Source organism: Falco biarmicus, chromosome 11 (assembly GCF_023638135.1).
Source record: "Falco biarmicus isolate bFalBia1 chromosome 11, bFalBia1.pri, whole genome shotgun sequence".
In the NCBI taxonomy this organism is placed as follows: Eukaryota; Metazoa; Chordata; class Aves; order Falconiformes; family Falconidae; genus Falco; species Falco biarmicus.
Genome location: NC_079298.1, coordinates 9,331,704 through 9,345,961, shown reverse-complemented (window position 1 = coordinate 9,345,961; position 14,258 = coordinate 9,331,704). Strand labels below are relative to the sequence as shown.

The 14,258-nt window shown below is 39.7% G+C and overlaps 1 protein-coding gene across 3 annotated transcripts in view; it reads right to left on the bottom strand.

The window, feature by feature from the left end:
• The window catches only part of SLC1A7 (solute carrier family 1 member 7), a 54,613-nt gene that overhangs the window by 23,629 nt on the left and 16,726 nt on the right, over positions 1-14,258 (bottom strand). For all 3 annotated transcript variants that reach the window (XM_056356690.1, XM_056356689.1, XM_056356688.1), the window contains exons 4-5: positions 2,834-2,876; positions 1,716-1,935 (exon numbers count right to left, since the gene is read on the bottom strand). In XM_056356690.1, the coding sequence (XP_056212665.1) occupies positions 1,716-1,935; positions 2,834-2,876 (263 nt within the window). The remainder of the gene's footprint in view (positions 1-1,715; positions 1,936-2,833; positions 2,877-14,258) is intronic.

Here is a 14,258-nt window from a genome sequence, read left to right as displayed (position 1 = left end):
GACAGTCTGAAATAGTCACTGGTAGATGACAATTTTTGAGCATTTAGTGTTCCAGGTTTGTTCGTGGCTGGTACAGTCACAGGTGACCCAGCAGCCGGGACTATGCTGTACATGGCAGTACCGGTGGTTACATTCTCTGTACATCGGCCAGGAAGAAACCATCTCTCAGCTTTCGTCTCTTGAGCCCCAGGCCAGCAAGACTTAGGGGCATGCTGAAAGTAACACATTCAGTTCCGGGAAGACAATAAATGATCTGTTCTCAGAAGCATAAAGTTGCCCTTGACCCTAATAAGCACATTTAATTAACTAATTCATATCCAATACTTTTTGACTGGAATAGTGTTTGCTGTGACATTGTAGTTTGGGAATTGACAATAAAATACTACAAACTGGGGGACAGACAGTTTCCAGCAGTGTTGCATATGGAATACCACCCACTGGAGAAACTGAGGGAGACAAATCTGTTAATTCCAGGCTTGATTTTTGACCCCTTGTGCTGGTATGAACCATAATATAGTAAATGCAAAGATGGTTTACAGAACTATCTCTGTTGACCAGACTAACTTCCAAGAATAAATCTAGATAAGTAAAATCTGATCAGCGGGTTTTTTTTAAATCATCAGAACTTTATGATTAACTAAGGCATGTTTGTTCAAATCCTTCTTCCAAATCCACTAACATAATATAAGACACATGGCACCAATTAGTTCCTCCAGCAAGTTAAACTGAATAAATTAGCCAGATAGAAACTTTTAGAAACCACTACGATAAGGTACTAGATAATATATAAGTATCAGGATTGCAGGATGGCAAAAATAAATCAAGAAGTTTCAATCAAAAAGAAGATCCACAGATTTAAAACTGATAAAACTATACACCTTTGTAGCTCATTTATTCAAGATACCACTGAGGCTCGTTATCCGAGTTGGGTTCTTACAGTGACAGTTATATTCTATACTAATCATGTGGTAAAAATGTGACTAAGAATGAGTAAGAACAACAGACAGGGCAGGTTCCAGGGTTGAAGTAGTTTTCTGCCTGGTGAATGGAACTTCAGCCAAGGAGTTGGTCTGGGAGCAGGTTGTGTTTGGACTGCCAGCTGCAGGGGTGAAACATCCAGCCATGAGAGCAGGGGGTGTCTCAGCCTGATGCCCCTTGAACCAAGAGCAGTGTGGGAAGTTCTTTACTCCTGTAATACAACACCTGGAGCTCTGGACCTTGAAAGTGTACTAACTTCTTGCGCTTTGGAAAGAAAATTTGCTACGGACTTGTTTATTTCAGAATTCCTTGAAACTTTGTCTGGGATTTTTGCAACTGTCCAGAGAGCAAAACATAATATTGGCAGAAGGGCCATGGGTCTGACCTGGTATAGTAATTTCTACCTCCTCTAAGCACGCTGTCTTAGTGTTTCTTACAGTCTGGAAAAAAGCAGTTCACAAATTAAAGCTCAAAGTAATCCTGAAAAATTTTAAACAAAAATAACATAAGTGCATACACAGAAAACAGAACTGCATGGAACAAAAGTCATCAAGGATTTTGAAGGTTTATCTTAGAAAGAATGGGAGAACGGCTCTGTAAGTCTTGCCTCTTTCACCACAAAGTTTAGACAGAAGCAGTTAAAAAAGGTGAGTCAAGAACCCAAACAACCCAACCCCTATATTCTTCTCTTAAATGGATACTTGGATTATTACAAATCAAACATGTCTGAAACCTACCCATTGTGGCAGAGAATATCACAATCCCTAGCACATTCATGCCGTCACTAGTGCCTGGTTCTGATTTGTAAATCACTTCAGGAGGGGGAGTGATATCCAAAGCAAAATTCTGGACATTGGATCCATTCTCGTCCTGGATTCCATATATTATAATGCGACGAGTGGTGCTTTCAGAAGATGCTTTGTTAGATTTAATGATGGGAATACTCTTAGTGCGATACTGAAAGAAAACAAAATAGTCTTCATTATAATATCCCAGCAGGAATTAATAGTTTAATGAGACCTCCTAAGTGCTCTGTTTCAACAAGGCTGCATGTTAAAAGGATAAGCATGAAAAGAAGAATGACAGCTCCTGTCCCTATGCTGCTAAAATACATTAAAACAGTTGAATTTTTGGAAAAGCATAACAAAATTAGAGGTTCATATAATCAGACCCTTGTGCAGCAAACACATCATCTCCTGATAGAGCTACTTTTCTATAAAGACATAATTGGAAATGACTCCCTAGAGGTTGAGCGCCCTTCTCTGTCTCGTCAGAGGTAATGTTCCCATAAGATACTCCCTCAGGTAAAATAAATATAGCCATGCCTCTTGCTCACTCAGAACTTTTAGATGAAGTTTTCTGGCCAAATTCCAAGCTGAGTAATTAGATTCCTCCCAAATACATTATTTTCTTTCTTTAATTCGACACAGTATATTCTGTTCTTCCTTTGCGCGGTGTTACTGTGTATTCTTAGAGATTCCAGCTACCCTGTGGCTGCAGTCCTGTATTAAGAGAAACCATGCTCTAGCTGAACAGCACAAATTGTTATACTTCTCTACAGCACCTTTCTCAGGGTCCTCAAAGACCTGGCCTTGGGTGGAGGTGGAGCTGACACAGGTGTGCATGTGTACTCTCTAGTCACACTGTCATTTTATGCTTGCTTGTTTTGCATTCAGATACCGAGGCTGCTGAGGCTAATGGGAAGGGACTCATTAATTCCTAAATGCTGAAGGTACTAACAGTATCTGGAGTAATACACAATGTCTGTATCTGGATTCTGTTTTACAAAGATTCATGTTTTATATGATGCTGGCTCACCTCTTTCATCAGTGGTAAAAGGAATATAGCCACTTACCTGCTTGAATGTGGCCTCAACAAGATTGGCTGGAAACATGTTCCTAAAAATGAACAAATAGAAGAATAATTTCTATGGAACTGAAAACAACTTCTGTTCACTGTGTCTCCCATGGGTCTCCCATGATAAATCAGTTACTCGCCCTCCTAGAGAGCAAGGGCTGGATGAGTGCAGAATGCTACTCTCTCCCACTCATGCCGTACAGCTGTACCTGACTGAGCAAGGCTCCACAGAGAGACAGTTCCTCAGAATTAACGTTTTGGGACTTGCTTCTAAATACCTGGAGTAAGACCCAGGAGCTCTAGTTTCAGTTTCTGGCTCTTCCACTGTCTCCATATTGTAACTGGGGCAACATAATTGCTATAATTTCCTTCCCCATCTGCTGACTGGGGAGAATAATATTTCTTTATTCCCTATTTTGTCTTCTCTGCTTAGATAATGAGCTGTTCAAGACAGAGTCAGGGTTCAGGGATGTATTCCTGATACTCCTGGGTACTGTAACCTACTTTGGGTCTTCTAAGTACTCCTGTGAGATAATTCACAAACTGTAGTACCTCCTGATACACTTTCATCACTAAAATCGTAAGTGATGTAGACTTTGCAGTGGTTTGGTCAAGAACAGTTTGCTTTTCAAGAAGAGGATCTCATTCCTGATTAAAAGAATTGAGATTAGAGCTGTACAATCTCTGCTAAATTGTATTTTAATATGGTTCTGAGGCTTCAGAACAAGAGCCTGAAGTGAGGCCAACAATTTCATCTTTGCTCACAGCTGCACTACAGAAGAAGACAATGACCGCACGCTTTGAGATCTGCAGTGAGACCAATAGATTTTTAATTCCCAAAGGGACTTTGTAATCTTTTCTGACTTTCTTTGTATCTCAGTCCATAACACTTCACCCAATAATATCTGGAGCTAATTTATAACTTCAGTTTGAGCTAGATTACTACTTTGCAGAAAGACATTCAATCCTAATTTGAAATGGAGAGCACACCCTCTACAGGCTTCAAAGAGGAATCATAGTATAATTGAGCATAAAAGCTAAAAAGTCATATATTTCTGTGCAGCATTTGGAAATCAAGATTTGTGTGATGATTCTAATAGGATCATTTTCAGAACTATTTTATTTTCAGCCCAAAGCTTCTGAACCTCAGCGCAGAAGACAGTGACAGTCTATGACCCAGTTGTATGCTTTAATATACATTTATTTATGCAAGGAGAAAATCCTGAATTCTCCAACCAAAAGACTTTTTATTCAAAGTCCTGCCCAAGCCCCAAGACAGTACACCAGTCAAGTATAAGTGAAAAGCCCATTCTCTTCCAAAGAGAATTGCTATATATATATATATGTATACAGTTAAAGCATGCTGAACCATGACATTTTCCAGACCACTTTCCTCTTTGCAGCAGCAGCATATACTTGCTGCTAATGGAGTTTCAGCAAGAGCATGCTGAGCAGCACTGGCTTAGAAAAAACAATTTTATTGCTATTTTAAGTGATAATAATGTGACATTATGGTTGCACTTAAAATTATGAGGCAGATTCTGTTTCAGTAGCATCAGGCACTGAGAACACTTGCTACAAAGAGATAATTAATTATCCTTTTCAGGGTAAAGCAGAGGGAGAAGAATTTTAATTAAAGGGTAGTAGTGCTGTCTAATGATTGAAACAGAAGACTGCAAATGAGACAGTTTTCTTGGCCTGCTGTGTGAAAGCAGAAAAATCACATAAAAAGGCATCATATGTCATTTTGATAAGGCTGTTGCTTTAGGGCAAACTAGTGTTACACAGAGAAGTTACTACCAGGCAAGATATAAGGCTGATGCACAGCACTTTCGTTATTCTTCTTTACCTGTCCTGGCCTTTCCTCACGTCAGTACCGGTGAGACAGTTCAGATTACCTGCCCCTTGCAGCCTGATCCGCTACATGGCATTTCTGAGGGATAACAGCATACACCAGCTGTACACTGCAACATCTCCTTCCATTTTACCAACGCTGTTTAAAAGTCCTGGCTATGATGATAGCTGTATGCTATGGGGATGTGATAGCAGAGGACAGCAGCTTTGGACATATGGAATCATATAATAGTTTGGGTTGGAAGGGAGGTTTAAAGGTCATCTAGTCCATCTTTCCGCATAAGGAAATTATCATGTTAAGAAGGTTTAGTTAAATTAATGCAATGCCTTTGTACACACTTTCATTTAATTGGAGTGATGTAGCTTAAAACACTTAAGACACAGTATAGTGATGTGGTTAGTGATGAACACTCACTACACTCAAGTAGTGCTGTATGTCGGAGTGCTGCACATCCATCAACAGAGCTTTCACCCTGGTAACAGAGCAAAGCATCAGGTTATATCTGCAAGTCATCCATAAAGCTGATCATTCTCTGGTTCAAATGTTGAATCTGCAGCCAAAGCAAGACAGACAACAGCCAGCTGTGTATCACTTTCCTATCAGATGCAGACACAACCTTCTGCCTGAGCCCCAGGGGCTTGGCTGACACAGGGGACTAACTGATGAACAGCTGGATGGAGCTGGACCTGGGAAGATGGAGAGGATGTTTATAGGAGGGGGAAGCACTGGAGTGTAAAGATGGTTACTGCCTTAATATGCCTCATAAGAGAATTCTGCTTCCAGATTGTTAAAGGCTTCATTAATACTAAATCACCTTTGTTTTGTGATTTGAGATAATCAGATGAAAGGCGCTACAGGAGTGCGTGTGTGGTGATTGTGCTCTGACCTGCTGTGTGAATGTGAAATATTCTGAAAGCATACATGCACACTGAGGATTTCTGCACAGCTCTGAATATGCATGTCACGTATGAGCCACTGCTTTACAAAGAAATATGAATTGAATTGCTGATGATTTCCACTTGCTCCTTTAGTTTTATAGTCCTAATTAGTAGAATTAAGAACAATTAAGACTGCTTGAGAAAGGAAATATCATATGGTTAGTAGCTAGATTAAATGTTAGACAAATTTGTCTAACGTTTGGAGGATTAAAGCATTTTGTTTCTTTATCATTCTTTATCCTGCAGGAATTACAACTATCCACTTAATACTGGATGCTGGAATTCTCCCAGTATTTTTTAATATATTATGCACTGTGATCCAGCCTTTGAGACTAGCCTTACCAAAGCTACACAGTTTAGCTAGTGAAGGGCTGACCTGAATATGTTTGCCAGAGCTTCAGCTTATTTTTTATTTTAAGCTGGTTTACTTGGATTGAAAAAATCCAGTATTAGCCAAAATTTTGTTTTGTTAATTAAAAACATTCAAGAGAGCAATTGGAGGATAAGAACTCTAATGGACTAAAACCAAACAATGGAAAGAAAGTATCGAACTGTCACCTAGATCTAGGAGATGACTGGGAGTTTTTGTTGGTTCAGTCAAGCCTCTTCAGAAACACTTGATAAATTCTTGCTTTAGGGGTATGTTTTGCTGTACATTGATATTTCCAGCCATGAGCTGGCTGTTTGGCAGGGATCTCCTGGGAATGTTTCAGAAGAGACTGAAATGAGACTGGTTTTGGAGGATTTGACTTATTATCATGGAACTGGGATAAGGAGGTCTGGCAGGATCCTCACAACTACCAGCCAGCCTGGCTACCTTGGGGCAGCCTTCCTGTGGGTCTCTGGCCCACCAAACCTGAGCACTGGGGAATGCTTGCTGGGGTAGGAGCTTCTGTCTAGCACAAAATCCAGACAGTTGCATTTGCTCAAACACATTACAAAATTAATGGCAGGGTGTTGCAGCCTGTCAGCCTCTGCCCACCTATTTTCCAGGCATTCAGCCTGCAATCACATTGGCCCCTGCAGATCTCTACTAGCTTTACTGCAATTCCGGACAAGATGAAAGATCTACTCACATGGATCTGGTGTCAGGATCATAAAGTGAGGCTGCTCCTCCACTCAGAACAGCACAGTGTTTATCACTGACATATTTTGAATTAAATATACTGACAGGCAATATTGCAAGCTGAGCTAATCATTGCTGTCACCATCTATAAATGCTGTTGTGTTTATTCAATTAAGAAAGCTAAGCAGGTAAAATGCTTCTCAATTTCCAGCATTACTTTCAGACTGCTTACAAGATACAAGACACAAAATAATAGTGGTAGAATTCAGCATTCCTAGCAGAAATAATTTTACATAGTAATAGGAAATTAAATATAGAGAATAACAGTGAGTGAGGCTGGTGTGGAACATAGATAAACTTAGGTCTAAGACAAAGATATGAGTGTAAAACAGAAACTGAGACACAGAGTTTCTGGTTACATAAAAAATTCAGAGCTAGATACTGCCTGCCCTGTGGAAGGACATTTCCCAGAGCATCTTCTGCTTCAGGAATTCTGCCAGACAGAACAGAGGCATTCCACACCAGCTAAAAGAGTGAATGTGCATGAAAATTCAATATCAGCGCAGTGAACCTTCTACAGATTGTGAGCTATTGAACAACAGCTGGCACAGCACACCTGGCCTGCATTTGCTGTGACAGCAGCATCTATGCACAAGTGACCTGCTAAACACCTTGTCTGATTACATCCTGCTGTGATGGTTCTTTCCACTAGCAAATTTTGGAGTGCTTCCTTAATTCTGTGTGGTATAAGAGGATTCAGATGTAAGGATGTATTGAGTTAGAAGTGTGTATATATAACTAAGGCAACGTGTGTTCTGTGGTTTGGTAGCCATGGAATTTGATGAAAATCCTGACAACTTGTATTAAGTATAGACAGCACCTGGTCTAAGGAGCAGTGAGGGTGCAGCTTCCCATTACACACAGGACTACTTAGCACCTTATCACTGCTGAAAGTAGGAGGTCATCTTTCCTTCTCTATTGTCTCCCAGCAATTAACCTACCAATTACCACTATTTGCTCAGTTTTGCTCCCCCAGATTTCTGCGGCTTTAGGAAGCTGAATTGTGTTAGGAAGCCGTTTTTCAGCTCAGGCTGTGCCTTGGCACTGCCCTGCCCACAGGACATGGGAGCCCTCTTGCTCCCTTTGGAAGGTTTCTGACTCCGAGAACTACAGTAGTGATAGGAATATCAACACTGTTAAACTGCTTTACTACTCATGCTGTTAGCTGAATTGTCCACAGAATATTAGCCTACAGCTACTGGGGTAGCCAGTTTGATGGCTCCTGGGTGACTTCTATTAGAAATAATACACCAGACTCTGGTTGCAGTTATACTACTGAATATCTGAAATAGTCATTCAGAGTCCTGACTACAACATCTGTTAACTCAAAGCATTCAGCTTTTGCAGATCTTTTTATTAAGAAATTAGGCCAGCTGCTCTAGCATAAGAGCAGCCACAGGTATGGCAGATGCTGTTGCCTTGACTCAGAACACCCATTCCCTCTGGGGCACTCTGCTCTGCAGCAGCAATCTGGTTTTGTTCTCAGACTTTGATGTTATCAGTACCTAATCCCTGCCACACCAGACAGCCTTTGGCTGCAGTCCCCCATGCTGTGGAATTACAGCCACCAGACAGACTGGGGTTTTGCTACATATGCGTCCTTGTAATATTTTATTGGCCTATATTTACGCTCGGCATAAAACACCTTTGGACACTCTGCTCTCAAATCTGAACTAGCATAGCTGAGCCTGCAAGAACATTGCTTTAAGACTGGTTATTTGACAGTATTCTAATACTTCAGTGTGTGAGATCTTACCCTGTCACTCTATACATCAGGGATACAAAGAGAGTAAAAATGGAGTCTGAGTAGCTTGACATGACAACTTTAAAGTTTCCAGGTTTTACGGCTGTGCACAGGAATGAACAGCACTCTGGCTCCTATTTACTATAGGCTGAGGCCCTTCTCAGTGACATTATCCTAATCTCAAAAATTTGTTTCCTTTTGCTGTCCTTTGCATGATTTCATCATCCACTGTGTAGACTCCTGACTACTGTTACTGTACCACATGAGCCACAAATCCTGTCCTTAGTCATATGTGTATACCTCTGAAATACTTTCCTGCTGGTGTCAGTGGGCTCCATCAGGGTTTGCATTCCTGAAATCAAGGGAAAAATTTAATTCAGCAAGACTGAACAAATGACCTATCTCAGGGCCCACGGGAGGATGCATCCTGCACATCAGTATTCACCTCCTGTGCCTCATCTCTATTCTCAGTATCAATCTTACTACCTCCTGCTAAAAGGACCAAAAAAGGCTTTTTCAGAATTAATGAGGCATTTAAATCCTCACTATTGTGATAAAAGATACTAACAGAATGCAAAAATTACTGATTGGGTCTAAGCCATTTTGTCTTGCTAGTCTCTTTTTGCAAATCAGAGCAGAACTCATATTGTGGAATCATTTTGCCAAACACATGGACTTTTTATCTGTCCTGAGGGTGACACTTCTGCATGGCCTTTCAGTTCCAGTAAGGGATCTGGAGGGTGAACCTCCTTACCCCACTTCTTCTGAAAGAAAATGTCCTGACACAGTCCCATCAGGGCTATGGCTTTCTGAGAAAATAATTCTTTGGAGTGGAAGCACAGGTGCATCACATCTTTAGGAATCTTGAAAAGGCTGAATCATATCAAAGGTAATGTGACAGGCCCAATGCATTTCCACTATGGTTCCAGCAAGGTGAAGTTATTTCATAAAAAGTGTATGTTTACACTGGAAGATGTCCAAGCCAATTGTCAGAAGGATGGATGATTTATTCCCCTTCAGGGTTAAAGCTTTCCCAATGCAGTTTTAGCTCCTGGCCCCTGTGCACCTCCACCTCTGTGACGAAGGTCTCCTGACCAGAAAGCAGAAACTGCTTCATAATCCATCTCCCCAGCACTGTTTTCATCATGGAATTATCTTTTTTCCATATTGGTTTCTTTTTGTGCCAAATAGGAACCACACATTTAGGGGCTTCAGAGTCTTTTGTAATACTTGAGGTTCGGGCTTCTGTGCAGGCTGAACTGCTTAAAAATTAACTAGAAATGAACATCTGGTCACATACAGTGCAGAACAGTGATGGCACCAGGCTGATTTTGTGACATAAAAGAAAACTGGCAATCTGAAATGAGTAAAAAATGGTAGTTTGCCATAGGGGAGAGGTAAATACTTACAGTACACAGCAGCTTTTGGCAAAAGATACATGAATGTAGGGCAAAGTTATTTGAAAAGGTTCTTTCATAGTTTAAACTCTGGATCATTTTATGCACTCAAACATCTTATTGCATGTAAATACAATTCAGTCTTCAGCCATTAACTTTTAAAAGGGTGATTTCTGGTTTTGCACAGCCTGGACTTTTTCCAAACTACAGCAGATAGTGAGTTTCTCCTGCCCTATTTTCAAGAAACACAATTTCAATAAAATAGAATATAGCTCTTAGCTTGAAAAATGGGAAAGGAAATTATTTTAAAGAGTGCTCCAGATTCCCATGAAAACGTAAATCCTTTACAGTGTTTATATCCTCTTCTAACTATTAATGGTATAAAAACCCAAAACCCCTCTCTTGGTTAAGCCAGATTGAGTTTCCGGGTACCTGCTGTCAAATTGGATGCAATCCTGAATATTCAGTGGTAAAATGCTCTGACTTATCCTTCCAGTAAACTTCAGAAATGTACCAATTTGTGTGTCATGGGTTAAGGCACGATTTGATCCTTTATTCACAGAATTTTTTTATTTGGAGCTTTTGAACTGAATAAGCTTGCAACGTCATGTTGTCAGTTGATACTTAAGAAAAACTAAAATGTGTGTGAACCTTGCACTTGCTGGTGCCCAGATTTGCACATACAACAAACCTTATATAAAACAGGAGGGTGAATGTCCAGTTTGGCTAGGATTTGTTTCCTCACGTGAATGTTTATGGTGTTTGCTTTTTGTTATTATCTCATAAGCCAAATTTTATTTCCCTCAGTGACAAATGCAAGTAGCATGATTTAAGTTGCAGCAGGATTTACCCTTCTATATCAAAGGTATTTTGATAATGGCAACAGAATGTGGTGGAAATACTACCAGCTAATATAAACAGTGTGGTCCTGAGTCATATATCTTGTTTTACAAGTGTTCATCCCCAGTTTATAGACATTTTCTATTCTGCTTGTCAGGTGAATATATGTTGCAGAATTAAACAAACCTCAGTATTTTAAATTGAACACTTATTTCTGTAGGTATGTCCCTTTTTGTTCTTTTGAACAAAACACTAAGTCTGAATTATTTTTAAAAATTTTACCTTGCCTTTTTTCATTTCTTAACTCACAAAAGACTACTAAAAATTCACTTTTCTTTTTGGGGACATAGTACAGAGTTAATTTTGGTAATTCACACAGGAAAAAGAAGGTAAAGATGTGTGTTGATTCACTGCTATTACTTCCATTGGGGTGCCTCAAAAGCCACATTCCTGGAACAAGACCCCTGCTAGGTCTCATAGAGCTCAGAATATTTCCCCTGGCACCACAGATTTTTCTGAACAATCCTCAGTGAGGTAATTACTTTTCCATATGTCTTGGTTCTCTAGCTGTAAGAAAGGAAAATGGTCCTTGCCTACCTCACAGAAGTATTGCACATCGTGAGAATAAATACATTAAAATTCATAAAGCACCAGATGCATTAAAAAGAACAAGATGATCCTTAGCCTGAGGATTTATAGTTTGAAATATGGAAGAAAATATACTTTCATGAGCCTTGCAGTGCTTGCACCAGAAACCTTGAATATAATTACAGTAGATTTGTACATCTGTCTCAAAGTAGTAATAAAGTGGCAGCTAAAGAGAGAAGCATCATCAGAAGAGTCTCCTGCATAGCTTCAGACTCACAGCTGCATTCTGAATTACTTGTCCTTAGGCTGGGTCCTGGCACACTGCCAATAGAGAGGGCCATGTTATGCAAGGGGAGGTTCCTGCACAGGTACAAAGGTGAACTATGTAGTTATACAGGTATCTTCCACAAGATAGCAGAAGATGTAGCTGGTTTTAAGGTGGATCAGATTAAAGCAAAAATTCAGACATTTAAGGCCAAAGCAACACTAAGCATTTTAGGTATAAAGACTAATTGAATGTTGACAACACTTCTATTTTGCTGCATTCAGTGGTGCCTCTGCCCAGATTGAATCTAGAAGTAAATCAGTAGGGGCAGATTCATATCCACAGATCTTGTCCCCAAACTCTTCCAGCTCCCCTTAGAAAGGAAGTCTTTCAGGTACTGCTGTTTAGCACAGCAAAAAATAGTTGACTTGTGCATACAATTTTTGAGGCATGAAATTCAATATGTTGGTAAGATTATATATTTCCTGGTTGATGTGAGGTTTAGAGCCATTTTAGAATTATGCAGTTCAGTGTCACTGTTAGGTCCTAATCAAGTCATATACACTGGAGGTTTTATTGCTGGGGATTTTTTTACGTAACAGACAAATATACTAGGGAAGCACCATCTGCAAAATAATGCAGAATAGTAGTATTATTATTGATTAACGTTGCAGATATTTAGGATGACCATGAGGCTCTGCAGTAGTTCTTGGTTCCATTTATTGCTAAATCAGTACATTCTTTAATTTCTGATTAAAGCCACTTCTAAAAGCAAAATCCTCACCCAAAATGTCAAGAAATTAGATTTCTAGCAACATCCTCCCTGCCAAAAATTCCAGATGTACCAATGTCATGTATCACATCACAAGAAATAATAACACATTTCATAATTTTAAAGTGGCTTCAAACCTGAAATCAGTGAAGGTGAATATGTGTATCACCATGCCAACAGTCATACTTTTAAAATAAACCCCACAATTAATGTCACATATATCATCTCTCCACTTGTACATTTAGCATTCTTCATTTGCAGAATACCAGATATTTCCTGTGTAAACTTCTGTGCACATATGCAATTGATAAATTGAGAGGAAATTAATGAATTGAGAAGATAAGCCAATCTGGGCTGAAAAAGATGGTCTCCAGCTGTGAATGGAAGTGATTTATCATTGAGCTAAAGGATCAGCTTTTCTAGCTCAAACCAGCAGATACATCATTACATTTAATCCAGACTTCCACATTGATATTTAGGAGGTTTGCAACTGGCTTCAGCAGAGCCAGGATTTCACCCATACTGTTTGCCTAGGCTGAAAGCCTATTCCCCGCAATTGTGTTATTCTTATTTATTTATTTAGTACATGTGATTATTTCTGTAGTGGAGGAATAAAAACCATCAGTTTGTGCACTCAGGGTAGAAAGAATCAGATGTGACTGCTGCAAAAGGAGAGTGAGCTTTATTCTCTCTTTTTAAGCTTTGGTGATGAGAGTTGTCCCTTGACCTGTCATTGTTGACACCTATCCAAACCAGGGAAGACTTTAAGGTTTCACAGATTAAAAGTACACATTTGGCTGGAAACATGAATACCTGACATATGCATGCAAACTATTATCGTTTGCTCAGGTAAATGCTTGTAGGAAGTGAAATTATAGATGAGACTTTGAGATGTTTAGATCAGGACACAGTATTTTTACCTGCAGTGAAGCTCAGCAGAATAAGTATTCCCAAACCTCACCACTAAACCTGTGGTGTACAGGGACTAGCCAGGCAGAGGTGAAGAGATGAAATCGTAACTCGGATCTCAGGTTCCAGTCATACAGACATTTGGTCATTTTATGCAAACATAGTACTGTGGATCTGAATTTAGATTTTACATGCCCAAATTACTATTCATCCATGAACTAGCTTACTCTGGGTCTCAAAAAGCAACTGGGCTGGTGTGAGGAAGGGGATGAGAGCCTATGGTGAGGGAGACCCTTTTCCAGAGACAGCCCTAAGGTCAGTTTGGCTATAACATTGCACCACATCTCACTATGCCTTTACTTGTCTAAGACTGAGATCTTAGAAACAGCTCAGCATGCCAGAAAGGGTTTCCAGACACTGCCACTGTGAAGATAATCATTAAGATTCTGTTTTATCAAATTCCCTTTTACTTCTTATGCTACTCTGTCATACTAAGGGATTCAGAGCTCCAGTAACTGCTTAATTCCTTCCTCTTGGTATATGAATTACAGTCCTTTATGCAGCAGAAACAGAATCACGTGACTTAACATTGTATCACAAACATACATGTATGAATTCCACTGCACAGACATCCTGCCGAAGTCACTGGGGAGATACAAATGCCATGAAGTGAGCATCTTCCCATTGCAAATGAAGATGGTGGCTTTCTGGAAAGCTACAAAAGCAAGTGCTCTCAGCTGCTGCTCCATGACTAATATAATTTGGCCTGTTCTCAGTAAGACATTGATACAAGAGAAAAACATGCAGGTTTCAGATGGCCTGGCTAAGAGCAATTCAGAGGAGAAAAAAAAATTATTTTTATAACCTTTTCATTCCATTTCCTTATGATTTGAGGTCCTAGTAACTCTAATTAAAGTATTTTGTGTTCTGACACCCTGTTAGGGTCAGGAATTTGGGTTTTTGAAAGACAAACTGTGCAAAATTTTTAA